General features: G+C 41.1%; 1 protein-coding gene across 8 annotated transcripts in view; it reads right to left on the reverse strand.

Annotated features, from left to right (window-relative positions):
* The window catches only part of PDE4DIP (phosphodiesterase 4D interacting protein), a 212,731-nt gene that overhangs the window by 149,748 nt on the left and 36,453 nt on the right, over nucleotides 1-26,530 (reverse strand). For 6 of the 8 annotated variants that reach the window (XM_077119707.1, XM_077119716.1, XM_077119715.1 and 3 more), the window contains one exon: nucleotides 25,510-25,620. In XM_077119707.1, the coding sequence (XP_076975822.1) occupies nucleotides 25,510-25,620 (111 nt within the window). Of the gene's footprint in view, nucleotides 1-25,509; nucleotides 25,621-25,849; nucleotides 25,904-26,291; nucleotides 26,311-26,530 lie in introns of those variants that run through there. The other 2 variants (XM_077119711.1, XM_077119709.1) reach the window with 2 other exon arrangements.

Consider the following 26,530-nt stretch of genomic DNA (forward strand, 5'->3'; position numbering starts at 1 on the left):
AGTCAGATATGATATATATAATACAAAAGACAAAATGGTAGAGGAAAATATTATCCAAACAGTAATAACTCTAAATGTTAATGGACTGAATTCCCCAATCAAAAGACATAGACTGGCAGAATGGATTAAAAAACAGGATCCTTCTATATGCTGTCTACAGGAAACGCATCTTAGACCCAAAGATAAATATAGGTTGAAAGTGAGAGGTTGGGAAAAGATATTTCATGCAAATAACAACCAGAAAAGAGCAGGAGTGGCTATACTAATATCCAACAAATTAGACTTCAAATGTAAAACAGTTAAAAGAGACAAAGAAGGACACTATATACTAATAAAAGGAACAATTAAACAAGAAGACATAACAATCATAAATATTTATGCACCGAACCAGAATGCCCCAAAATACGTGAGGAATACACTGCAAACACTGAAAAGGGAAATAGACACATATACCATAATAGTTGGAGACTTCAATTCGCCACTCTCATCAATGGACAGAACATCTAGACAGAGGATCAATAAAGAAATAGAGAATCTGAATATTACTATAAATGAGCTAGACTTAACAGACATCTATAGGACATTACATCCCACAACAGCAGGATACACCTTTTTTTCAAGTGCTCATGGATCATTCTCAAAGATAGACCATATGCTGAGTCACAAGGCAAGTCTTAACAAATTTAAAAAGATTGAAATCATACACAACACTTTCTCGGATCATAAAGGAATGAAGTTGGAAATCAATAATAGGCGGAGTGCCAGAAAATTCACAAATACATGGAGGCTCAACAACACACTCTTAAACAACAAGTGGGTCAAAGAAGAAATTGCAAGAGAAATTAGTAAATACCTAGAGGCGAATGAAAATGAAAACACAACATATCAAAACTTATGGGGCGCAGCAAAGGCAGTGCTAAGAGGGAAATTTATTGCCCTAAATGCCTTTATCAGAAAAGAAGAAAAGGCAAAAATGCAGGAATTAACTATCCACTTGGAAGAACTGGAGGAAGAACAGCAAACTAATCCCAAAGCAAGCAAAAGGAAAGAAATAACAAAGATTAGAGCAGAAATAAATGAAATTGAAAACATGAAAACAATAGAGAAAATCAATAAGGCCAGAAGTTGGTTCTATGAGAAAATCAATAAGATTGATGGGCCCTTAGCAAGATTGACAAAAAGAAGAAGAGAGAGGATGCAAATAAATAAGATCAGAAATGGAAGAGGAGACATAACTACTGACCTCACAGAAATAAAGGAGGTAATAACAGGATACTATGAACAACTTTACGCTAATAAATACAACAATTTAGATGAAATGGACGGGTTCCTGGAAAGACATGAACAACCAACTTTGACTCAAGAAGAAATAGACGACCTCAACAAACCAATCACAAGTAAAGAGATTGAATTAGTCATTCAAAAGCTCCCTAAAAAGAAAAGTCCAGGACCAGACGGCTTCACATGTGAATTCTATCAAACATTCCAGAAGGAATTAGTACCAACTCTCCTCAAACTCTTCAAAATAATCGAAGTGGAGGGAAAACTACCTAATTCATTCTATGAAGCCAACATCACCCTCATACCAAAACCAGGCAAAGATATTACAAAAAAAGAAAACTACAGACCAATCTCTCTAATGAATATAGATGCAAAAATCCTCAATAAAATTCTAGCAAATCGTATCCAACAACACATTAAAAGAATTATACATCATGACCAAGTAGGATTCATCCCAGGTATGCAAGGATGGTTCAACATAAGAAAATCAATTAATGTAATACACCACATCAACAAATCAAAGCAGAAAAATCACATGATCATCTCAATTGATGCAGAGAAGGCATCTGACAAGATTCAACATCCTTTCCTGTTGAAAACACTTCAAAAGATAGGAATACAAGGGAACTTCCTTAAAATGATAGAGGGAATATATGAAAAACCCACAGCTAATATCATCCTCAATGGGGAAAAATTGAAAACTTTCCCCCTAAGATCAGGAACAAGACAAGGATGTCCACTATCACCACTATTATTCAACATTGTGTTAGAAGTTCTAGCCAAAGCAATTAGACAAGAAAAAGAAATACAAGGCATCAAAATTGGAAAGGAAGAAGTAAAACTATCACTGTTTGCAGATGATATGATACTATACGTCAAAAATCCGGAAAAATCCACAACAAAACTACTAGAGCTAATAAATGAGTACAGAAAAGTAGCAGTCTACAAGATCAACATTCAAAAATCTGTAGCTTTTCTATACACTAGTAATGAACAAGCTGAGGGAGAAATCAAGAAACGAATCCCATTTACAATCGCAAGTAAAAGAATAAAATACCTAGGAATAAATTTAACCAAAGAGACAAAAAAACCTATATAAAGAAAACTACAAAAAACTGCTAAAAGAAATCACAGAAGACCTAAATAGATGGAAGGGCATACCGTGTTCATGGATTGGAAGACTAAATATAATTAAGATGCCAATCCTACCTAAACTGATCTACAGATTCAATGCAATACCAATCAAAATCCCAACAACTTATTTTTCAGAATTAGAAAAACCAATAAGCAAATTTATCTGGAAGGGCAGGGTGCCCCGAATTGCTAAAAACATCTTGAGGAAAAAAAAACGAAGCTGGAGGTCTCGCGATGCCGGACTTTAAGGCATATTATGAAGCCACAGTGGTCAAAACAGCATGGTATTGGCATAAAGATAGATATATCGACCAATGGAATCGAATAGAGTGCTCAGATATAGACCCTCTCATCTATGGACATTTGATCTTTGATAAGGCAGTCAAGGCAACTCACCTGGGACAGAACAGTCTCTTCAATAAATGGTGCCTAGAGAACTGGATATCCATATGTAAAAGAATGAAAGAAGACCCGCATCTCACACCTTATACAAAAGTTAACTCAAAATGGATCAAAGATCTAAACATTAGGTCTAAGACCATAAAACAGTTAGAGGAAAATGTAGGGAGATATCTTATGAATCTTACAACTGGAGGTGGTTTTATGGACCTTAAACCTAAAGCAAGAGCACTGAAGAAAGAAAGAAATAAATGGGAGCTCCTCAAAATTAAACACTTTTGTGCATCAAAGAACTTCATCAAGAAAGTAGAAAGACAGCCTACACAATGGGAGATAATATTTGGAAATGACATATCAGATAAAGGTCTAGTATCCAGAATATATAAAGAGATTGTTCAACTCAACAACAAAAAGACAGCCAACCCAATTACAAAATGGGAAAAACACTTGAACAGACACCTACCAGAAGAGGAAATACGGATGGCCAAGAGGCACATGAAGAAATGCTCAATGTCCCTGGCCATTAGAGAAATGCAAATCAAAACCACAATGAGATATCTCACACCCACCAGAATGGCCATTATCAACAAAACAGAAAATGACAAGTGCTGGAGAGGATGCGGAGAAAGAGGCACACTTATCCACTGTTGGTGGGAATGTCAAATGGTGCAACCACTGTGGAAGGCAGTTTGGCGGTTCCTCAAAAAGCTGAATATAGAATTGCCATATGACCCAGCAATACCATTGCTAGGTATCTACTCAAAGGACTTGAGGGCAAAGACACAAATGGACATTTGCACACCAATGTTTATAGCAGCGTTATTTACAATTGCAAAGAGATGGAAACAACCAAAATGTCCATCAACAGAAGAATGGCTAAATAAACTGTGGTATATACGTACGATGGAATATTACGCAGCTTTAAGGCAAGATAAACTTATGAGGCATGTAATAACATGGATGGACCTAGAGAATATTATGCTGAGTGAGTCCAGCCAAAAACTAAAGGACAAATACTGTATGGTCCCACTGATGTGAACGGACATTCGAGAATAAACTTGAAATATGTCATTGGTAACAGAGTCCAGCAGGAGTTAGAAACAGGGTAAGATAATGGGTAATTGAAGCTAAAGGGATACAGACTGTGCAACAGGACTAGATGCAAAAACTCAAAAATGGACAGCACAATAATACCTAATTGTAAAGTAATCATGTTAAAACACTGAATGAAGCTGCATCTGAGCTATAGGGTTTTTTTGTTGTTTTTTACTATCATTACTACTTTTATTTCTTTTCTCTATATTAACATTTTATATCTTTTTCTGTTGTGTTGCTAGTTCCTCTAAACCGATGCAAATGTACTAAGAAACAATGATCATGCATCTATGTGATGATGTTAAGAATTACTGAGTGCATATGTAGAACGGTATGATTTCTAAATGTTGTGTTAATTTCTTTTTTTAATTTTTATTATTTTTTCTTTTTTTCTTTCTTTCCATTAATAAAAAAAATAAAAAATAAATAAAAAAAAGATGCAAGGATGCGGGGGAGGACAGGACGAAGAAAGAACAGTGAGGGGAACAGAACGAAAGAACAGCAGATTGTTGGTAACTGTGTAAGCCGAGTGATCGGTATGTGTGAGTTCCTGATAATCCTCTCTTTATCTCTGAGCACATGTAAAACTTTCTATCATAAACAGTCCAAGGGAGCATGTTCATAAATAAAATGTAAATGTTCATATTCTTTTTTATTTTTCCATCTTCATTTCTGTAATTACCTAAGCTGAAGTTATTGACAGCAAAGAATATTCTATTCCCTTTAGCAGCTTCTCTCAGTCACCAAACTTACATACAACAGCACCATGGGTGACTCTGTCTACCTTACAGTGCTGCTGAGCATATTTCCTGATAAAGAGGGAGAAAAGGAATAAACCTGTCTCTAAGCACCTCTCAACTGGGGGGACTCAGAACAAACTGACTCTGAGTTGTAGGGTGGAAAGAACAGATGCAGAAATAAATTAAATAGAAGAGTCTTCATAAGAGGAATCTGCAACTTCTGGCTCCCTTCTGGGTTTTAGTGCCAAGAAAAGTCCGCATCCTTAGTAACTTGGCCACCTGTCTTGAACTGCTAACTTGCATTTTTGCTCTTGGTGCTTAACTTCCCATTCTGAGTGTGTGTGGCAACTAAACTTCGAGTTCCTTTGAGGACAGGAACCACGTCTTAGGCTGCTCTATATCCCTCACAGTATACTGCTGGGCTAAAATATATGTATATTTATATTTATATTTATAAAATTACATATATAACACCCAATTCCTAATTATTCACCCAAGGTGAATAAGTAACTCTTAGCGAATGAGTTTTCTTTTTTCTAAAAAGACAAGCTTTTTCTTTTTAGAATCACGTCCCTTCCTGGAAGAGTACAGCGCTCAAACACCTTTTGTAGGCAGAGTGAATTTCTATTCCAGGCTTCTCTACTATCACTGGGCAAGAACACTAGCTCAACAAAACAAGTTATTTTATAATATTTTACAATATGTTATAAACAATATTTTCACTAAAAATTTTACCCTGACCAAGAGATGGTGGCTGCACAATTCCTAAAAATGCACTTTAGTAGCTTGTAAGTGAGTAATAATGCATTTAGTAGTTACAAGTGAGTTATTTTGTGGACTCCATCCACTCAGTTTGGGAGCAAAAATTGAAACCTGCAGAGTCTAAATATCTGGCTCTGCCATTAACTGTGTACCTTAGACTAGTCAGCTGAAAGCTTTCGATTTTTATAGTTTTCTGACTTCAATCATAGACCCTCCTTCCTTCCTCTAAGATTTATAATACCCCCTGCGTTGCTCATCTTCTATGTTACCTTGAGATGCTTAACCAAAAGTTATTCAAATGCAAAACATTAAGTCCTTAGACCCTAGGTAGAAGAGAGATTTTACTCAGAGGCGCAATCCCTGCCTTTCAACAGATTGACTCCAGGCTCAGTGTCTTCTACTCGTGCAGCCCAAATTAGATATAAAAGTTGTCCCAACATGTGACAGGTCCTTCATGGCCAGGGAAAGGACAGCATGATTGCAATTAACCAGGGCAGTGTTCTCAGCCTTATTAACTAGAAAATTCTGCAAGGCCAGGACATTCTCCTGCCAGAGCCTGGCTTGGTGTTCAATTCCCCAAAGAGATGGAAAAAAACAAGTGGAAAATTTCAGTTTATACAATACCAGAATTTGCATCCAAATGGCAAAACAACTCTATTCAGTTCAGTGTCTCAAGCCCAGCTCAGGTCAGTCCTTAATAGGGGCCTGAAAACAAACCGTTCCTTTTTCAGCCCAGTTTATTTGGGCCAGACAAACACAGATAACGACATCTGAATAAGCACTGAGGTCGTGGATGCATCCTGAGGAGATCAGGTGTTTGAGCAGACAGCCAGGGATCTGGTTAGCTGTGTGTGTGTGTGTGTGTGTGTGTGTGTGTGTGTGTGTGTGTGTGTGTGTGTGTGTGTGTGTGTGTGTGTGTGTGTGAGAGAGAGAGAGAGAGAGAGAGAGAGAGAGAGACCAGAGGAAAGGAAAGGCTGGGGGGTGGGTGAAAGAGAGCAAGTTCATTGGGCAAAGGACAGGGTAATTGACTTCTGGGATGTATGATGGTAGCATTATTTTAGTCATTTGCTTTTCATCAAATAATTACTGAACACCTACTTTATATAGGCACGTGGGCAAGTATGCCGGTTTGAAACTGTTGAGTATCCCAGCAAAGCCATGTCCCTGATTTAATACTGCAGGGTGAGATTTTTTTATTCGATTGTTTCCATGAAGATGTGATACACCAGTTGTGGGCGGGACCTTTTGATTAGATGGACATCTGGCTCTGCCCATTTAAGGTGTGCCTTGATTAGGTTACCAGAGTCCTTTAAAGGGGGAAACATTTTGGAGAGCAGTCAGAGCCGATAGAGACGCAGACATCTGGAGATGCTTGGAGTGCCAACAGAGAGAGCAGACAGGTAGACACGGACAGAGTCCAGCAGACATCGCCATGTGCCTTCACATGAGATGCTAAGCATGCGAGAGACCAGAGTTGTGTCCCGGAGGAGCGAAGTGAAGGCCGCAGATGCTCAGAGAGGAACCACTTGCAACAAAAGCGGGAAGCAGTGGCACCAGGAACAAGGACCAGTGTGGTCAGCCATGAGCCTCCCCATGTGACAGATATCAACCCTTCTTGAGTCAAGGTATCCTTCTCTAGAAGCCTTAGTTGGGACATTTTTATGGCCTTAGAACTGTAAACTTAATGAATTCCCTTTTTAAAAGTCGTTCCATTTCTGGCATATTGCATTCCAGCAGTATTTCACAAGCTGAAACAGCAGGGCATGGCAGTAGCTACTGGAGAGAGCAAGAATGACACAGTTACAGTTTTCAGGGAGTTCACAGCCTATGGAGGAGATTAAACAGAGAATTATAGCAGAGTGTGACAAACAAGAAAATCCAGAATCAGCTATTTATATTTGCATGGAGATGCTGGCAGATATAAATGGCTGCAAATACAGAAATCAATATAAGCCAACCCATCCTGCAAATACACCTGGCTTTAGCCTCCAAAAACACATTCCCAGACCCAAATGAAGATGCCACGCCTTGTTTTGGCCTTCCTGTCAGCTCCCCAGCTCTCATCTTTTAAGGAGCAGGGATACAAATACAAAACAATACTGTCAAGAGAAAATAAATAATCTGGTGCATAGGGAAGCAGACTGGTACAATGTAAAGAGTATGGACTTTAGAATTAGAACTAACTTATAATTAGAATTTAGAGCTGACCTGGGTAAAAATTCCAGCTCTCTCACATACTATTTGGTTGAACTATATGAAATTGCAGACATTCGACCTTTTTTTTACCTACAAAAAATAGGAGTTTCACATAGTTCCTTCTCTGTAATCTGGTGATAAATCACTGAACCAAAGTTTCATTTCTTTGAGGTTTAATCATTTTTTAATATCAATAGCTTTACGGGATATTGCAAAAGTTAAAGGAGAAGCTATAGATGAAAATACCTATCATACAGTAGGTGTTCAATAAATATTAGTTTCCCCAAAGGAAGTAAGGTGCATGAATCATAGGAAGGTGAGGCAACTATGTGTGGTCGACGCTGATATAGGAACCTGAGAAAAGGTAGATTAAAATTAGGTGGCTTTGCTTGTTTTATTTAGACTCAGTATAATGGTCCCAAGATACAGGCTGCCCTGAAGTTCACACTAACTCCAGTTTGAATCTTTGTCAGTGTGCCACGTGCTGTTCATTCCTTTCAGTCACTCTGTCAAAATCTTGGTTGAGCCCCAGAAGCCTCCTGATCTGGCCCAACAAGCTGGCAAGTGAAAAAACATACACATAAATACCGATGATCTCAGCGATCCTCGACCCTCCCCAGCACATTCCGTGGCAGGGCTAATCTCTCTTACTTGGCTGGAGCCTCTCTGTTTAGGCCTGGCTGGGCTTAATTTAGCAAAGTGCAGGACCCCTGCAAAAGCTAGGGGTGAGGCTGAAGCCCCTGCAGTCCTCCAGGACACCTTCCATGGAGACAGGAACCTCACCCCACAGATGGGGCAAAAAGGGACGTTCAGAATGATTTGTTTCCCTCATCTATTTAGGAGTCAGAGTTCAAGGAACCATCCTGTGCTTTCCTTGACTTCTCACTCAAACTTTTTCCTCAGGCAGCAAGTAGAAAAACAGGGAATGAAGTAAAACCTTACTTCAGAGCTACAAAGTATAAAAAGTAAAAACTATATTAATTATTCTACAGATACACTGGCACACAGGAACCCATAGCCTGCTAAATATTTTTAAATCATCTATGGCATTTCACATGAGCTGATATTTATCCCCAAATTCAGTTCTTAGTTCTGTGTCAGTTCTGGATTGGGACTCTGCTTTGATCTAGTCTCCAAAATGGATAAAGCCACTCTTTGATAGTCTGCAAAGTCTGGGACAGTTTTCTTACATTGAAACTTCAGCTACAAGTCAGAATTTAAGTTCTAACACCTGGCAGTCACTTCATCCCCGAAAGCCTAGCTCTGTCCTGAAGCCAGGTCCATGAGCAGACCATTCTGAAGTTACACCTCTGCTCAGAGACCAGAGATAGCACTTGACAGTGCAGACCTTCTACCACCTGGGACAGCAGCCTTGAGAAACAGGGAGCTACTGGACACTTGGACTGTGATTCGTCCAAATTCAGGTATGCTGTATTTCAAAGACTTAGCAGGCACTGGATTTTAAAGACAGTACAAAAAAGTATAAAATCCCACCAATAATTTTGAAATATTGATTTCATATAGAAATGATAATATTTGGAATATATTGGATCAAATAAAATATAAAATTAACATGAATTTCATCTGTTTCCTTTTACTTTGCTTTAATGTGGTCACTAGAAGCATTTAAATTACATGTGCGGCTTGCATCAAATTTCTATTTGACAGCACGGTTCTGTAAGATGTCAGAAAAAAGATGTCCCAGCTTTATCTAAGCATATTACATGAGGACATGCTCTGACTGTAGCACAGTTAATCCTGTGGTGTAAGAGTGCCTTAAAGAGTTGTGTGGGTTACGGCATTCATCAACCAACAAAATACAGAAACAAATCTGGCTATTTATAAGTGAAGCTAAACCATCCAAGGGCTCATAATAGGCACTATGTTGAACAGAAGTCAGCATCACAGTATTACTCAACCAATATTTGCACACTAAACCATAGCGTCATGAGGGCAGGAACCCCTCTGTCTTTTCACCATTGTATCTCCATTGTTTGCACAGTGCCCATACACAGAAGATGTTTATATATTTATCAAACCAATGGATGTTGTTCATGGTAAAAAACAAAGCCCACTGTTAAAGAATTCTTACTGTCAAGAATCGCTTCTCCTATTCCATTTTCTCTTCTCAATTTGTTTGGTTCCTCCTTCCACTAACCCTTCTCTTGAAGAAGCTGCTCAATTCCAGAAAGAGTTAGAGGTTCACCTGGAGTAGTCCCAAGCCAGTGGCTGGACCTCTCAGCTGAACAGAGAACAAGCAATGGAAAGACGGTCTCCTGCAACTCCTCACCTGCAACTTCTAGAGTGTTTGGAACCAATCAACGCACATTTTCCGAGTATCAACAACATCGAAAATTATGCTGAAGGCTACATAGGAAGTATGAGATCAATTCAGCCTTAATTCACTACACTGATTCTACTACATTCTTAACGTCGCTCACTCTGTCGGCAAGACCTTAACTCATTAAATTCAATTCTGTCAACTTCATACCTGCCACTGGGTATTTGAGTGTAGCCAAAGATGAACATAAACCTTTGCTGAATACTCTTTCTTTAAATTCTTGATCACAAATTTCAAGTGAGTCTTTACTGATACTAGGCAATCACATATACATCCTCAGTTCATTTACTTACCCATTCTCCTCATAAGCATTTTCACACCCTTTCCTTGCTCCTCAAACCCCCAATACCTCCTTTCCCATCCTCTCTGCTGACTTTGCTTCCTACATCATTGAGAACATTGAAACAACCAGAAGAGAACTCCTATAGTGTGATGGTTTGAAGCTGGTATGTACCCCAGAAAAGATCATGTTCTTAAAGCTAATCCATTGCTGCGGGTGTAGGTCTACTGTGGGAGGGGCCTTTTGATTAGGTTATTTCAGTTGAGGCATGCCCCAGGTGGGTCCTAATCCTCTTAGTGGAGCCCTTTATAAGAGCATGACATAGAGGAAAAAGACAGAGAAGCCGAGAAGACACTCACAGAACCTGAGAGAGAAAGCCACAGAAAATAGAGAGGAAACCAGTGAAGTCGGAAGCTGGAAGCAGTGAAACCTGGAAGAGAAGAGAAAGACCAGCCGATGCCATTGTCTTACCATCAGAGAAAGGAGTCTATATATCATCTGATGATGCCTTGATTTGAACACTTCCATGGCCTCAAAACTGTAAGCATGTAAACTAATAAATCCCCATTGTTAAAAGTCAATCCATTTCTGGTATATTTTATTACAACAACTTTAGCAAAGTAAATCATACCATTTCCTACCACCGTATCTATCCATCCAGCAGCATCTGTGCTCACATACTCTGCTTTTCCACTTGTGGCCACAGGTCAACTATCCATGCTCCTATCTAAAGTCAAACTATCCGTTTATATACTAGGTCCCATTTTCTCTGCTTCTCAAAAACAACACTCCGGAAAGTCTCTCCCTTCTCTTCTCCATCAGTATTTCACTTTCTACTGGAAAATCATAATTTGTATACAAACATACTATTATTCAACAATTTGTATACAAACATGCTATTATTCAACTTTTAAAAATCCTCTCTCAACCCCATACCCTCTAGCAGCTACTGCTCCATTTCTTTGCTTTCCTTTGCAGTGAAATTTCTCAAAGTAATCATCTGCACTCATTGACTCCCAATACCTCTCCTCCCTTTTTTTTTGCTTAAATCCACTGCAGTCAGGCTTTTCTCTCCCTCTCTCCAGCAAAGCTATTCTAATCAAGATTACTAATGGCACTCATGTTGTTAAGTCCAAAGGTCAATTATTACTCATATTACTTGAGTTAGCAGCAGCTTTACAAAAGGTTGATCTCTCCCTCTTCATTTGGCTTTCATGACTCCACACTTTCTTGTTTTTCTCCTACTTTATTGTTTGCACCTTCTCTGTCTTATATGCTAGTTTTCCCTCTTCTCCCCAAACTATCGTTAGAGTGGCCCAGGTCTCAGTCCTTGATCCTTTTCTCTTTCCCCTTGGTAGGTCTCACTCCCTTGGTGCTCTCATGCAGGCGCAAACTTCTGCTGATGACTACTAATCCTGCAGCCCAGCCCTCTTTGAGAAATTCAGACATATACTCAACTTTTCACTCGATTTTGCCACCAGAATGTCTCATAAACATCTCAAACACAAAATGTCCAAAATAGAGCTCCTACACTTCACCCTCAAATCTGCTTCAGCCCTAGCCTTACCTATCACAATTTATGGCAACTCCATCCTTCCAATGGCTTAGGCTCAAAACTCTGGAATCTTCCTTGATTTTTTTTTTGTTGTTTTCATGTTCGACAACCAATCCATTAACAATTCCTGCTGGTGCTGGCTTCACTCCTTCTCCCCACATCAGTTGTTATTACCTTAGTCTGATAGCCCATCTCCTCTAATTATTGCAATAGTTTCCTACAAGCCATCCTGGCTTCTACTCTTGCTCTTCTATCCTCGATACCACAGCCAAAATGATATTTTCAAAAACATATTAGATCCGATTGTCATTCATTAGAGCACTCCTCTAACGATGGGGTGGCTTCCCATGTTACTTAAAGAAAAATCTAAAGTCTTTAAAATGTTTTATAAGGCCCTTCCCTGATCTATACGAGCCTCTTTAGCTGTCTGGCCTCGTCTCCCAGAGTTCTCTCCCTTTCCCATGCTGCTTCAGTCACAGTTGCCCATCCGCTGTTTCCTCCACCTGAAATATTCTCCCCCCACTTAGCTGTTTGGCTAACTTCTTCCTCTCCTTCAAGTTGTGAAAAATCATCTTTTATGATACAGTCACTTAAAAAAGAATTTGGAAGTATCGTATAACTTGAGAAATACAGTTATTAAATGACAGAAATTCCACGACAGGGCATTTACCCAAGAGAAACAAAACTTGTTCAAATAAAAACTAGTACCTGAATATGACAGCAGCATTATTCATAACAGACAATCACTGGGGACACCCACGGATTCATCAACAGGTGAGTGGATAAACAAATTGCGTTATATTCACACAGTGAAATGCTATTCAGCAATACAAAAGAATGAACTGCTGACACAGAACAACATGGATGAACTTTAAAATCATTACACCAAATGAAAGAAGACAGGTGCATGAGTCTATCCTACATGATCCCATTTATATGATACTCCAGAACGAGCAAAACTATTCTACAGACAGAAAGCAGTTTGTCTGCAGTGAGAAGTGTGAAAGGACTGATACTCAAGAGACATACGGCAACTATTTGAGGGGATGGAAATGTTTATTGTCTTGATCATGTGGTGGTAGTTGTTGCATAGGTGTATATGTTTGTTAAAACTCTTCAAACCATATACTTAATAAATTAATTTAAACAAAAAAATGTCCAGGGGTGCACAGGTAGTTCAGTGGTAGAATTCTTGCCTGCCACGCAGAAGACCTGGGTTCAATTTCTAGCCTATGCACTCCAAAAACAAAACAAAGCAAAACTAAAAAACTATCAAGAAATTGTGCTGTGACATTGGAATACTCCCGTGGAAAAGAATGAAATGTGACCCCACTGCACAGCATGCCAAAAAAACAAAAAAGTCCAAGGGAAACAGAAATAACAAAGGAAATGTCAATGTAAACAGCCAAGTGCAAAAGGTGAGTAAGTAGCTCATCACTGAGCCCACCAGTCTGGGAGGCTTTCACTGCCACAGGTCAGCCTGAAGGGCTGTAAGTGCTGTGAAGGTAAGACCAGGAAAAAATCTTCTTCTGTTGGTCACTCTCATATTTATTTACTTCCTTTTCCATTGTATCTCAGCATAAAATCAGAAGACGGTGTCGTGAACAGACTTTAATGGAGCTCTGCAGATCCCCGTCTCTCGGTGCTAATGCCTTTGCCTGAATCCCCTTCTGTGCTGGTTTGAAAGGATGTTTGTCCCCTAGAAAAACCATGTTTTAATCTAAATCCCATTTCAGAAAGGCGGAAAAATCCCTATTCAATACTGGATGTTTGAAACTGTAATCAGATCATCTCCCTGGAGGTGTGATTTAATCAAGAGTGGTTGTTAAGCTGAATTAGGTGACAACATGTCTCCACCCATTTGGGTGGGTCTTGATTAGTTTCTGGAGTCCTGTAAAAGACTAAACATTTTGGAGAATGAACATTCGGAGAGAGCAGAGAATGCTGCAGCACCACGAAGCAGAGAGTCCATCAGCCAGCGACCTTTGGAGATGAAGAAGGAAAACACCTCCCAGGAAGCTTATGAAATAGAAAGTCAGGAGATAAAGCTAGCGGATGATGCTGTGCTTGCCATGTGCCTTTCCAGATGAGAGTAGCCCTGACTGTGTTTGCCACGTGCCCTTCCATTTGAGAGAGAAACCCTGAACTTCACTGGCCTTCTTCAACCAAGGTATCTTTCCCTGGATGCCTTTGATTGGACATTTCTATAGACTTGTTTTAATTGGGACATTTTTTCGGCCTTAGAACTGTAAACGAGCAACTTATTAAATTCCCATTTTTAAAAGCCATTCCATATCTGGTATATTGCATTCCAGCAGCTAGCAAACTAGAACACCTTCCCTTGAGCGTGGGCAGGACCTATGACTGGCTTCTAACCAATAGAAAATAGTAAAGGAATGTCACCCCTGCGCTTACATTAATTTATATGAAATTCCATCCTACTAGCAGACTTGCTCTAGAGCCTCTCCTTGCTGACTTGATGAAATAACATACATTCCACATGGGGAAAACTCATGGGGCAAGGAACTGCAGGTGGCCTCAGGAACTGTGGACAGCCTTCAGGCAAAAGTCTACAAGAAGTCATAGCCCTTGATCCTACCATTCCAAAGGAATGAATGCTGCCGACAATGTGAGTGAGCTTGGAAGCTCACTCGATTCTTCCTCAGTCAGGAAGAATCAGTGGATTCTCCACATAGGAACGCAGGTGGCTAAAATGTTGACAGCATCCTTGTGAGACTGTAAGCAAGAGTCCAGACTAAGCTGTCAGAAACTGAGATAAGAAATATGTGCTGTTAAAAAAGCAATCATTTTCCAAATATGCCCTCTCCTAACCACTCTTTTAAATACTGCATCCTGCCTGCCACTCTTGCACCGTCTGACCCCTTTATGCTCCTTTTCCTTTTTCTTTTCCCAGTAAGACTTATCCACTTCCCAAGAGTCTGCATATTTTATGTGTTTGTAATATTTATTTTTCATTGTCTGTCTCCCCCTGCTACAATAAAACTTCCCCAAGCTCAGGAATGCCTGTCTGTTTTGTTCCCTGGTATCTATTCCAAGCACATCCAACAGCATCTGGATCATAACAGGTGCTCAAAAGGTATTTTTAGATGAATGTGGCCTAATGCTTAGGCTTAAACAAGATCTCTCTGCTCTCTTTCTCAGCAGAATAGCTAATTACTACCTATCACACACACAAAAAAAGTTAATATACCTAAAATCTATTATTAAATTATTTCAAAGTCCATTCTTCTCCAAATTGAGAAAAAATTCAGTTTTATTGCCCTTTTCTCATAACCCTCATTTTCTACTTTTTAAGTTCAGTTTGAATATTTCCAAATTTCCTCTGAATTCTGGAGTTCTATACTAGACTCAGCACAAGTCTGAGAGGGCACTGTACAGGGATAAGAATAGCCTGGTTTCTATTACATTCCACATGACAATTTGTACTTGTTTCCCCAAGTATAAAATGAGGTCAATGCCACATTTTATTGCAGATGTATCAGTAAGACAATGCCACTGTTTCCTGCCACAATCTTGGTAAAAGCTGCTAAGAAAATAGATATTGTTTTACTAGAGTTCTTTCTTTTCTCTTCAGTCAGATCTTAATACAGTGCAGCATAATTCACTGAAAAACATCATTTGCATTTGAAATAGCGAATAACTTTAACTTCTAAAGAATGTGCCAAAACCTTGATTATTAACTGTTGAATAAATCCATTAGCAGTTAGGATACCAGGTACATTCTATGAGGCTATGAATGGCAAACCTGGTCCTGGACAAATTCAGGACAAGACATCAACTTCATGAGACTTATGCGATTGAGACTAAACATGTGTAAAATGCGACTGAGACTAAATACGTGTAAAATGCATAGCATACGCCTGCCATGCCAGAGACCAGGGTTTGATCTCGGGTACCTGCCCATGCCAAAAACAAACAAACAAACAGCATAGCATAGTGCCTAGCACATGGCAAACACTAAATTTTCCTTCCCTACAGGTTTGAATAGGATACAGTTAGCATTTATTTTCCATGTGTATTACTGAATTGGGGAAAGGGGAGAGAGGATATGAGATGAAGAAGGACAGAAAGGGCCTAAGTGTGGAGAGAAGACTCACACCAGAAGGTAGAAGGCGACCTGAGTCTAGCCATCTCTCTCCTGGAGCTAAGGAGCCTAGAAACAGATGGAGAAGGACTACTTGGTATAATTTTTCCTCATGGCCATTTATTTTCCTCCATCTTGTATAAAAACTATTAGACAGGGCGGGCCATGGTGGCTCAGCAGGCAAGAAGGCTTGCCTGTCATGCCAGAGGACCCGGGTTCAATTCCCGGTGCCTGCCCATGTAAAAAAAAACCATTAGACACTGGTTACAGAGCCTGAAGCCTTAAAGAGGTAGTTAGAAACGGGAGAGGAGAGAGGGAGAGAGAAATTACGAAGGTAGCAGTTTAGGGGCAGATCAAGGCTGAGAAAGCTTAAGGTGGAATTCCAGGCCTAAGTGACATCAGCACCCTGAAAATTATAGCAATTCGGGAGGGCTCCATTACTGGCTCCTAAAGAGCCAAGATCTGACACAGTTGAAGGAACCTCTCTGGTTTCATCCCTAACTTTGCAGAAGCTACCATGAGCTCCTATCCTTCAAAATACTGTGTCCTGGGCGGGCCCCAGTGGTGCAATGGCAGAGTTCTCTCCTGCCATGCCAGAGACCCGGGTTCGATTCCCAAGAAGTAAGGAGACTTAGAATGGGGACTGCTCCCCAACTCTAAGGGGTTTGCTCTATTACCTCTCAGAGGGTCTCTACTTTTATTTGGTTTCTGTGCCAGGAAGACCCTAGCATCCAGCTCTGAACTCAGGAGTTCCTGACATTGGAGCAGAGGAACTCAGCCTGCTGTCGCTCCATGACTGTAGTAGGTGGACAAGACTAGGCTTATGTTTATACTGAGCAGACACTCAGGCTGACTGGTGAGGCCCTGGATAGGCAGGTCTGATGGAGCCTCTCTGAGGGAGGCAGCCACCTGGGCAGCCTCCAGGAGAAGCTCTGAAAGTCACCCAGAAAAAATGACCATTTCCCTCTGGGCGAGGCCAGTGCCTTGTATCTCCTTTTGCAGCTCCAGATCGCAGTCCTCATGCTGGCAGCCTCCCTCTACTTCTGCAGGCACCGCAGAGGAGCACTTCCTTTCCCCAGGACTTTGCGTGACCTTCTGAGGCTCCGCGGCCAGGAGAAGTGGGTCCCCAGTGCTTTACAGTTAACAGGGCCCTGCATGAGATTGGGAAATGAAAAGCTGGTGCCCCGTGCCTCTCATTCACCCCCACCTCTTCAAGCCAAGGTTCCAAAACACAGGGCTGGTAACTAACCAGAGAATCCCAAAGTCCCTTCTGAAGCTGCTTGGCAAAAAGCCACCTGGCTATTACTTAGCTCTCCACAGAACAGTGTGTACCAACTCAGATGACTGCCTTTCGGCGTGTGGGTGGATTAGCTGCTATTTAACATGATAGGGTGGGCCCCTTTCCAGTGTGCACCCTCTTTGGTTCCCCGTGTGTAACAGAGCCTCATTAATCTGTGCAGCTGAACTTGCTTAGACGAAACGGCAAACGCCAAAGCAGGAAGCAGAGGGAGGAAAAAAAACGTTCACAGTAGCTTTTGAAAACATACTGAGGAGACCCTTGAGGACAGGCTATGTCAACAAGAGGGGAATATGCTAAGTATTTTCTTTTGGCAATAGGCACAGGATGGAGAATCATTTATCTGTGAATTACTCGAGCTCCCGCTGAGTGGGTTCTGTAACGCAAAGGGGAAAAAAGAGTAACTTCTGACAAGCATAAACATTCCTTAAATTTTTGTAAGAGACCAGGGGGTTCCTAGCCAGCAGCCTGAGACAGGGAGTCAGGCCTCCTGGAAGCTCGTCTCAGCTCACTCATTTTTCTGTGTGACCTAGGCAAGTTACTTTACCATTCTGGGTCTCATTCTCCTTATCTTTAAAAATGAAGAGTTCATTTATTAGTGGAAGCCAAATGAACAGGATATAGGAACTCTCTGTACTACTTTTGCATTTCCCAATAGTCTAAGGTTGTTTAAAAATAAGAGGTTCCATCGATTGTCTCCAAATCCTCTCCAGGGCTAAACTGTAATTCTGTGTTCTTATTTAGCTTCCTTTAGGCAACACCAAGTCCCTTTCCAGCTATACAAGCATATAACAAAGTAGAATTTGGCCCCACTATTCCTTTCACAGACAAGATGATGATTAGTCTCAGCACAAATCCATTTTCTGCTTTTGACATATCCTACACATTGGACAAAAGCTGAATTTTCCAGTACCCAATTTGTTCCTACAAATTGGTAAATTCATTCAGTAGGGAAAAGCTGTTCCTGGCAATCCATATTTACAGAATCTCAGCTTTTCCCTAGTAACTGAGTTAATTATAACTCCATCTACCTGGTAACAGCACTAGATTTCTTGGCATTGGCTGGCAGTCCTAAAGCCATATCAGCTCTGCTGACACCTTATCCTGAGGAGGCATCAGAGAAGCTGAGAGACTGGGAGGGGGTAAGCAACTACCTAAGCTAGGATGAGAGCATACAAATAGGCTGCAGGGAATCTCAGAAGCTCTGAGTTTGGAGGGATGTTAGTAGCAATTCTGGTCTAGCTCATTCATTTAATACATAATCAGAGGCCCAGAGAAAGTGCCTTGTCTAAGCAAGGAACTTGGCAGTCTTCTCAATTACTTTCCTTTAATACCCCTATCCTATCAGTTACCAAGTCCTAAGATATTTTACCCCCTAAATATTTCTTAGATCCGTTCTTTCCCCTGCATTCCTATTGCCACAGCCCTCTGATAGTCCCTCATCATCTCCTGACTGGCCCCATCTGTTTTTCTGACCACTCACCTTGTCTTCGTTGAATCCATCTTCCCTACAGCCAACAGAGGGCTGTAGCATGTTCCTTACTGCTTAAAGTCCATCGATAGCTCTTGACCATCCTCAGGACAAAGTCTATACTTCTTAAAATGCACAAAAGAACTACACCCTTTATCATCCTTAACCTCATTCAGTGCCTAGTACTTAAAACTCAGCAACACAAAAGTGCTTGTAATTCTCTGCACATGCCATGCAGTTTTTTCTCTGGGCTTTTGCTCATGGCCACACCCTCTGCTCCAAAAACCTTTTCTTTCCACCCCACCATCTGTTGACTGACTAATGCTTACTCCTCTCTGAAGTCAAAGTTTAGGAATTATTTCCTCATTTCTTCAGAGATTCTTTTGTAGATTTTTCCTTCCATCTATTCTACGCAGTTGGGTTGCAGAAGACTCATCGGAGACTCTTTAAACATGTAGCATATCTCTATTACAGCTTTTTATCACATTCTATTAATTGTGATTTACTCATTTCTGAATTCTCAGCTTCCAGCATGGTACCTGAAATGTGTAGACACACAAGTAATGTTTAATTAATGCAAAACTCTCCATGATCTGTCCCTTGATTACCTTTTGAGTCTCATCTTACACCATCACAAGTCATATATACCAACTGTTTTAGCCATGCAGAGCTATTTGAAGTATGCCAAGCATATAATGCTTTTTTATGCCTCTGTACCCATATCGATGCTGTTTCTTCTGTTTGAAATGTCTTTCCCCTTTACTTGCTGCCTTCTTAACTTTTAAGATTCACACAAACCTCACACTCTTGTGAAGGCCTCCCCTGGTGGATTTTATCGTTGTCCTTAGTACTACAGAGCCAACGACATATCTCTGTGGTAGCCCCTGGCATACCATTTTTATCTATTCGCTGATGACCGTGAAGGCAGGGTCCATGGCTTATTCATCTTTATATCCCCAGAATCTAGCACAGTACCTGGACATAGGAGGTAGTCAATAGATGTTTGAGTTGAATGCACGAGTGCATGGTGCAAACATGAATAAATGAATGGCCAAGGTGATGATGCAAACAAGAGAAACATTTGAGATAGGAATTTAGTGTCTATTTTTCCAACTATATCATTCTACTTCTATCAGCGAGTAAACCTGATTGCACAGAGCTAATTAGAAGAAGTGGCTCTGTGATATATTCATGCAGAAGTATAAATTAATAGACATAATTAAAAGGATAATTGGTAGTGGATTAGAATTAAACCAGTCTTCAGAACTTAGGTTTGGATTTGTTTCCCAGTTTAAGTATTCAAAGTAAAATCTCCTCTTCCCATGGGACACATGTTAGTGCCTACAATGAAAAGCTCTAAAAAATGAGAGAGGTTGAGTTCAGCAAAAACAGAAAAAAAAAATTGTTCTTCATCAAGACTTCCATTATTTTTTAAGGTAACTATGACAGTTATGGTAAAGTTGCTTATTAAAAGATTTTCTTAACCAAAAACAAAAATATTGGGTACAAATATTTAATGATTGGAGTCTCCCTACTTTCTTCCTACCTCTGCCCTGAAAAAGAAGAACAAATGTAGAGTACGCCACGAAGATTCCAGAAAGGTAAGAATGAGGAGTTAGCACCTAAGATACAACTGTGCACAGCAGACACATTTATTAAACACATTTATTAAACATCTAACACTTTTACTAAAACCTGTTTACCTTGGGGAGGAGAAGGGTAGGAATTCTTATCTCCATTTTAGGAAATTAGGGGCTCAAAGAACTTAAAGCCAAGGTTACGTAGCTGGGAACAGGCATATTCAGTATTCAAATTTCCTGGCTGAGTCCAAAAACTGTGTCCCTACATTTTGATATCCCTCAAAGATACTCATCCTTCTCTAATCACCTTCCATCAGTTCAAGTCAGGATTCCTAAATCTTACAGCCTGATGGAGATTTGAGGGACTTCAGTGAACTTTTAGGTGTTTAGCGTAGTCAGACTGAAAGCACGCTGATATGCATTGTAGTGCCAAAGCCCAAAGAAATCCAACTAGGACTAAAGGAAATCAGTCAGTGACAAAATAATTAAGCAAATCCAGTCTTTCTAATGTATTCTCTTCGAAGGAAAATGTGCATCTAACAATGATAGGGTAAATTTGCTGCAATAGGGACACTTGGATTTTACTATATTATACACAGGCCAACAAAAATGGAGAATGGAGGAAAACAGAACAAAATGGTAAAAATTCACTACTGAGGAAAAATAAACTGATTTTGGAAGTTTTTTTAAATGGCCCGGATGGAATGTGTTCAGTAATTAGACTTATCTGGATAATTCTGTCATCTCTCAATCTATCACAATAATGGCAAATATTAATTGAGGGCTTACTGTGTGATAGAAATTGTACTGAGTTCAACTAATTAGCTCATTTAATTTTCCCCCAACTCCTATGAGATAAGTGCTATTATTACACCCATTTCAGTTCAGAGAGAGTATTATCATTTACCCAAGTTAACTCAGCTAATAAATGCTGTAGAACCAAGATTTCTTCCCAAGTTTGTCTGGTTCTTGGCTCTTTACTGTGATGTCCATCAACAGAAGAATAGTAGAAACACAAAAATTTGGTAGGTAAGTAAAGTCAGTAAGTTGTTTATCATGTTTTTTAAAACCCAACTGCAGGAGTGTGCTGTGTAGAAACCTCAAACTGTGCTCAGGAAAAATATCATCAAATTGCAAAGATGAAAAACCACAGCCCAAAACAGTGAGCCAGAACAAAGGAACACAATTCTCTGGGCCAGAACAAAGGAACACAATTCTCTGGGCTCCTATCTAAAGACCAAATCCACTTTAACTTTCCAATATCAATTGTATTTAAACACTGACTCTAGCTGGCCCAGGATGACAATATTCAGTTTTTCCTAGTCTTTCTGCTATTGGATCTGCCCAATCAGATTTTAAATCAGATTCCTAAAATGGAACTTTAAGTCCTTTTTTTCTTTTGCATGGGCAGGCACTGGGAATTGAACCCGAGTCTCTGGCATGGCAGCTTTAAGCCCTTTTAAAAGCCAACTTGGCAATAATAAATTCACATAAATTTAATAAAATGCATTATAAATGAGTGGCCATCATGGGGCAAAACACAGTGGGCAGTGATTATGTGAGCTGTTTGGAGTTTGGGTGTTTACCACACAGCAGCAGATTTCATAAATTCCAGGGTCAGGCATGTTTCTAGTGGCAACATGTTTGGCTATCATGAGAAGACGCAGGATTAGATAATCGCAATGAGGAAGTTAGCCAAGTTGCCACCCAGAAATTATTTACCAGAGCAGCTGCAGTTCAGAAATGCTAACAAGCCAGGCTCCTTAGGAGTTGGTCATACTCAGCTGTGGACCACTCACTGCATTTTTTTACTTTAGTTTGCTCCAGTATCAGAAGTCATACATACTGCAGTGATTTGTCCTTTGCTTGCTATATATGTTCAAAATCACCTTCCCTCAAAAAACTGTATCTACAATTAACATTTGCTACCAAGAGGGGGCAGTGGTATCTAACCATATGGGTATATGCACTGGTTTGTGCTGAACAGAAGCAGACTTTTCCTGTTCTTTTTTTTTTTTAATTTCTTACAAAAATTGAAGATTAAAAGGTAGTTTAACTTAAACATTCAACAGAAAAGGTGACACTCTCACAGACTAATTTTATGTATAATTTAGTGCTATTTTATTAATCCACAGCTAGTATGATTCTTAAGATTATATCTGTATTCTACAAACAGCTTGAAAGAAACCCTTAACTCCTTTTTTTATTTATTTACTTTGAAGTTGATGAGCCTAGGTTTTACATAATTCTTTAGCTTTTACAACTTCCACTACAATGAAAAATTCTTGTTGCTTCTTTCACTGTTAAGAATTACATCGACTATTCTCATCTCTCCCTAACTCAACTACCTAAGAAGGCCTTGCCACTTGGAAAGAAAAGGTAGCACCCTCTCTCCAGTTTTCTTTCCTCAATGTTTCCAACATTTCCCTTCCCTGACATCGTCACAATGAAATGCTTGACTGTCTCTCACTAAGAGAGTAATTTTTCACTGAGAACAAACATCTCAACAAAAACCTGCAACAGCAAAAAATATGTAAAACAACAAAATAATAACTATTCACAGCAGGTTTGTCTTACATATGTTTCACAAATATGTGTTTTCTTAAAAAGAATCATGCATACAGCACCCAAATTATTGTAGATTCTAATTTGGTTGTGATTTAGTGTTCTAATATAGTTAAAGAAGTGTCCATCCAACACTAAAAAAATCAAGTCGAATTTGCTAACAGAACTGGGCTACAAATTCTCTCATCTGGACTGCCTGCCTTACCATGTGCTGCCGTGCACGGTACCTCGCTGTCTCTTCACCAACAGGCCTCTAGTGAACTTCCTGGATGGATGAACACATTTCATAAGGCACATTTGCGGGAACACATAAGGGTGGGATTTTAAAGCACTAAACCTCTGCCTCATTTTTAAGTACCATAACTAGCTTCTTACCCTCCCCCCACAATGTGTGATGCTATTAAATCTACAGAGGACTTTCATACATGTCTCCTTATTAAAGCTTTGTGGCTGTTATTTATTTATATTTTTAACAAATAATGTTCAGTGCCAACAGTACTGTGTATTGTTCTTAAAGCCCACAGGGGTTGGGGCAGGCTCAGGGAGGTTCACTTGCCCAGCCTGTCTAGGGCTCCTGATGCAGTGCTTTCCTAATCCCTTGTCCTTTCATCAAAATGAAACATCCTTGCTTTCTATCACTAGGTAGTGTGATAACCTAATTTTAACTAAGATTTTAATGGCTGATAACGGCTTCCTGTGTTCTGCTCCCAAATAATAAGAATGTTTTAACCTAGGCCTTTGCTGCTTCCCAAATAATCCATAACCAAAGGGGATAACTAATGTGACAGGCAACAGGTGGCCTGAACAGATTTGGTGAGAAAGGGAAAAACGGGCGGCACAGTAGTTTGAGATCTCTCAAATCATCTGAAGCCCTTAGCTGCCTGAGTATTCTGCTCACACCTAACACTGACCCTAGGTAGAGGCAGGATTTTGTCTACTTCCTGAATGGGACCTGTGCGATATACACGAGTCTAATAAAAGGGGTTTCACCTCTATATGCTGTGATGTGCTATGACCAAGCCCTACCCCTGAACTGGTGCAGCTTCTATAATCTCATTAATCACACTTCTCCAGCAGAGGCACGGTGCCCTCTCACACCCCACCCGAAGTGCTTTCTGAAGACGCCTTCCTCACGCATACAGAGCAGACAGTGACACCAAATGATTCAAGCAGTCCTTTGACTCAAGCTCAAAGAATATTTTCCCTCACGTTGTCTGTGAAATTATCCCTTCCCTCTGCCTTGCTTGGGAGACAGTTAATGGGAAAATTTTCCTCCTTCTGCAAACTGAACGGATTCATTCACTGTTCTTACCGCGAGGCAAAACACTGCCACTCACCCTCCTTGCCTTTCTCCATGTTTCTGAGTTACGAATCCTCACTTGGCAAAATCCTCCTCAACTCTTGGCAGTTTCAATGAGGCACACTCACTAGAGCCACATGGATGAAAGATAAGTTTGACCCAATTTCAGAAGAATTCAGGTTAAAACATGGAAGTCCAGGAGAGGCAGGAGATAAGGTCAAATTGCCCAGATTCAGCTATCCACATTAACTGAAATTACCAAATAATCGTTTGGGTCTCATAGACACCTGCTGTTAGTCTCATCCAACTCATTATCTAGCAGCCTTTAGCGCTTTCCAAATTTCTTCTCCATAGGACAGGACATGCTTAGAGAATGACAATATTTTCACAGAACTCTGGTGTGAACTGCTGGGACTTGGAATCCCTAATAAAGTCAGAGGAGACCAGCTCGAGGTTGCTTAGGCCACTTCAGATCCTGCTTGTCCAGACACTAAAAGGCTGAGAAAATCAACATTGCAGCGACCAGTTAGGAAGCTTAGTCTTCATAACCCTTAACCTAATGTCCTCTTCCAAGATGCTGTCTCATCTCACCCTCAACTTGGCCAATTCGCTCAGTCTTCCTTCCCAACTCATTGGCCCGTCAAACACAACAGGGAAGGATGGGCCATGATCGCTCAGTGGTAGAGCTCTCGCCTGCTGTGCCAGGGACCCGGGTTTGATTCCTGGTGCCTGCCCATGCAAAAAAAAAAAAAAAAACAGGACAGGAAAGTTGCCGTTCCCTGTCCCATGTGTAGCCTCCTCTTCATTCTAAGGTAGACTATTCCTATGACTAAAAATGCCCTAGATTTTGTCCTAAAAGTTTATCTGCATAATTAGTTTCAACAATGAACATGACTTTCACATGGAACAGAAATGTCCTCAGTCCCTGCCCTTTACTCCCCAGCAATTTCCTCATCATCCCCTGCTCCATTGCGCCACAGCCAGTCGAACGGAGATTTTCTCCATGCTTGGCCCAGAAACGACCAGTCTCCGAGTTACCCGGGGGACTTGTTTAAAAATGCAAATTTCCAAACTCCCTCCCTCCCTCACTAACCAGACTCCCTGAGGAGGAGGCATGGAATCTACAATTTAGATTCACCAGCTCCCAAAGTAATTGTTGCGCACAATTCCTCAGCAGAGCCTGGGAATCTCGGATTTCATCCCGCCCTCTCCCTCTGCCCACAAGGAAAGTAGAACCCCAGCACGAGAGAGGGGAAATGGGCTTGTCCGGGGTCACGCTGCATTGAAGGGACCAGACCCGGACTGGGGCGCGCCTCCCTCCCGGACCAGCACAGCTCGAGCTCAGCCGAGCCTGGACGGGGATCCGCCCGGCCGCTGCGCCTGCCCAGGGCGGCCGCCGCACACTCACCCGCTTGTAGACGTCCTCCCGGCTGGCCTCATACTTGTGCTGCATGCGCTCCTCCAGGAAGTAGATGCGCAGCTTGAGGCTGAAGTTCTCCTTCTTCAGATCATTGAGGTGCTGGGACAGAGTGCGATATCCATTAGACATGGCGGGCAGCCCATGGGGGGAGCCTGCCCGACTGCCCCTCAGCCCAGGCGCATGGCGCAGCAGCACCGCGGCGCGAGGCGAGCAGACGGGGAGCTGCAGGGGCTATGGAGACATGGCCCTGCCCTGGCACTCTCTCTGGGCCTCGGGACCGGACTCCCTCGCTCTGGGCGCTGGAGCGCAGCACGCGTTCCTTTTTTACCTCAGGGAGATATTTGCGGAATCCCTGACGGAGGAACATGCTGCTTAAACTCAGACACAAGTGCTGTAACCCGACGCCAAGCCAGGACTTGATTGTCACCCGCCTGGAGCCTCTCTGGCCCCATGGCAGGCAGCTAACATCTTCTGGGAAGAGAGAGGGGCTGACCCCTAAAGCTTCCAGGAAATGGAGAAGGGGACTAAATCAAGGTGGCGGTATTTCAGCACCTGGCGGCTGATTTGGTCAATAAGACCAAGGAAGGTGGGCAGGAGCGAAAAATAAGATTGCTATTAAAAAAAGAGAACATGGTTACAAAATGCATGCAAAATAGTGGGCCATGTGTCAAATATCCTGTTTCTGTTGGGTGCAGACCTCACGGGGCCACGCCAAAGGGTTCTCTCATTTCCTCTGGTGATCCAAATGCCCCCCTTAATCAATTCCCTACCAGTCTTCCTTCCCAGGCTTTTCCATCCTTGAGGCAGTAAAATTGGTAGCCTTTACTCCCACAAACCTACCCCTGTATATACCATAGCCACCCCCAAAGAAAGAGCAAATCTTCTAGCTCAGTGGAAATCCTTGCCAACTCCGTTTACCAGTTACACAAGCTCATAAAGAGGCAGGGGCAAAGGTTCCTCCCTCCAGGGGGGGAGGACAGGAGGGAGCCGTCAGCTGGGAGCCCAGATA

The sequence above is a fragment of the Tamandua tetradactyla genome, chromosome 11, assembly GCF_023851605.1.
Source record: "Tamandua tetradactyla isolate mTamTet1 chromosome 11, mTamTet1.pri, whole genome shotgun sequence".
In the NCBI taxonomy this organism is placed as follows: Eukaryota; Metazoa; Chordata; class Mammalia; order Pilosa; family Myrmecophagidae; genus Tamandua; species Tamandua tetradactyla.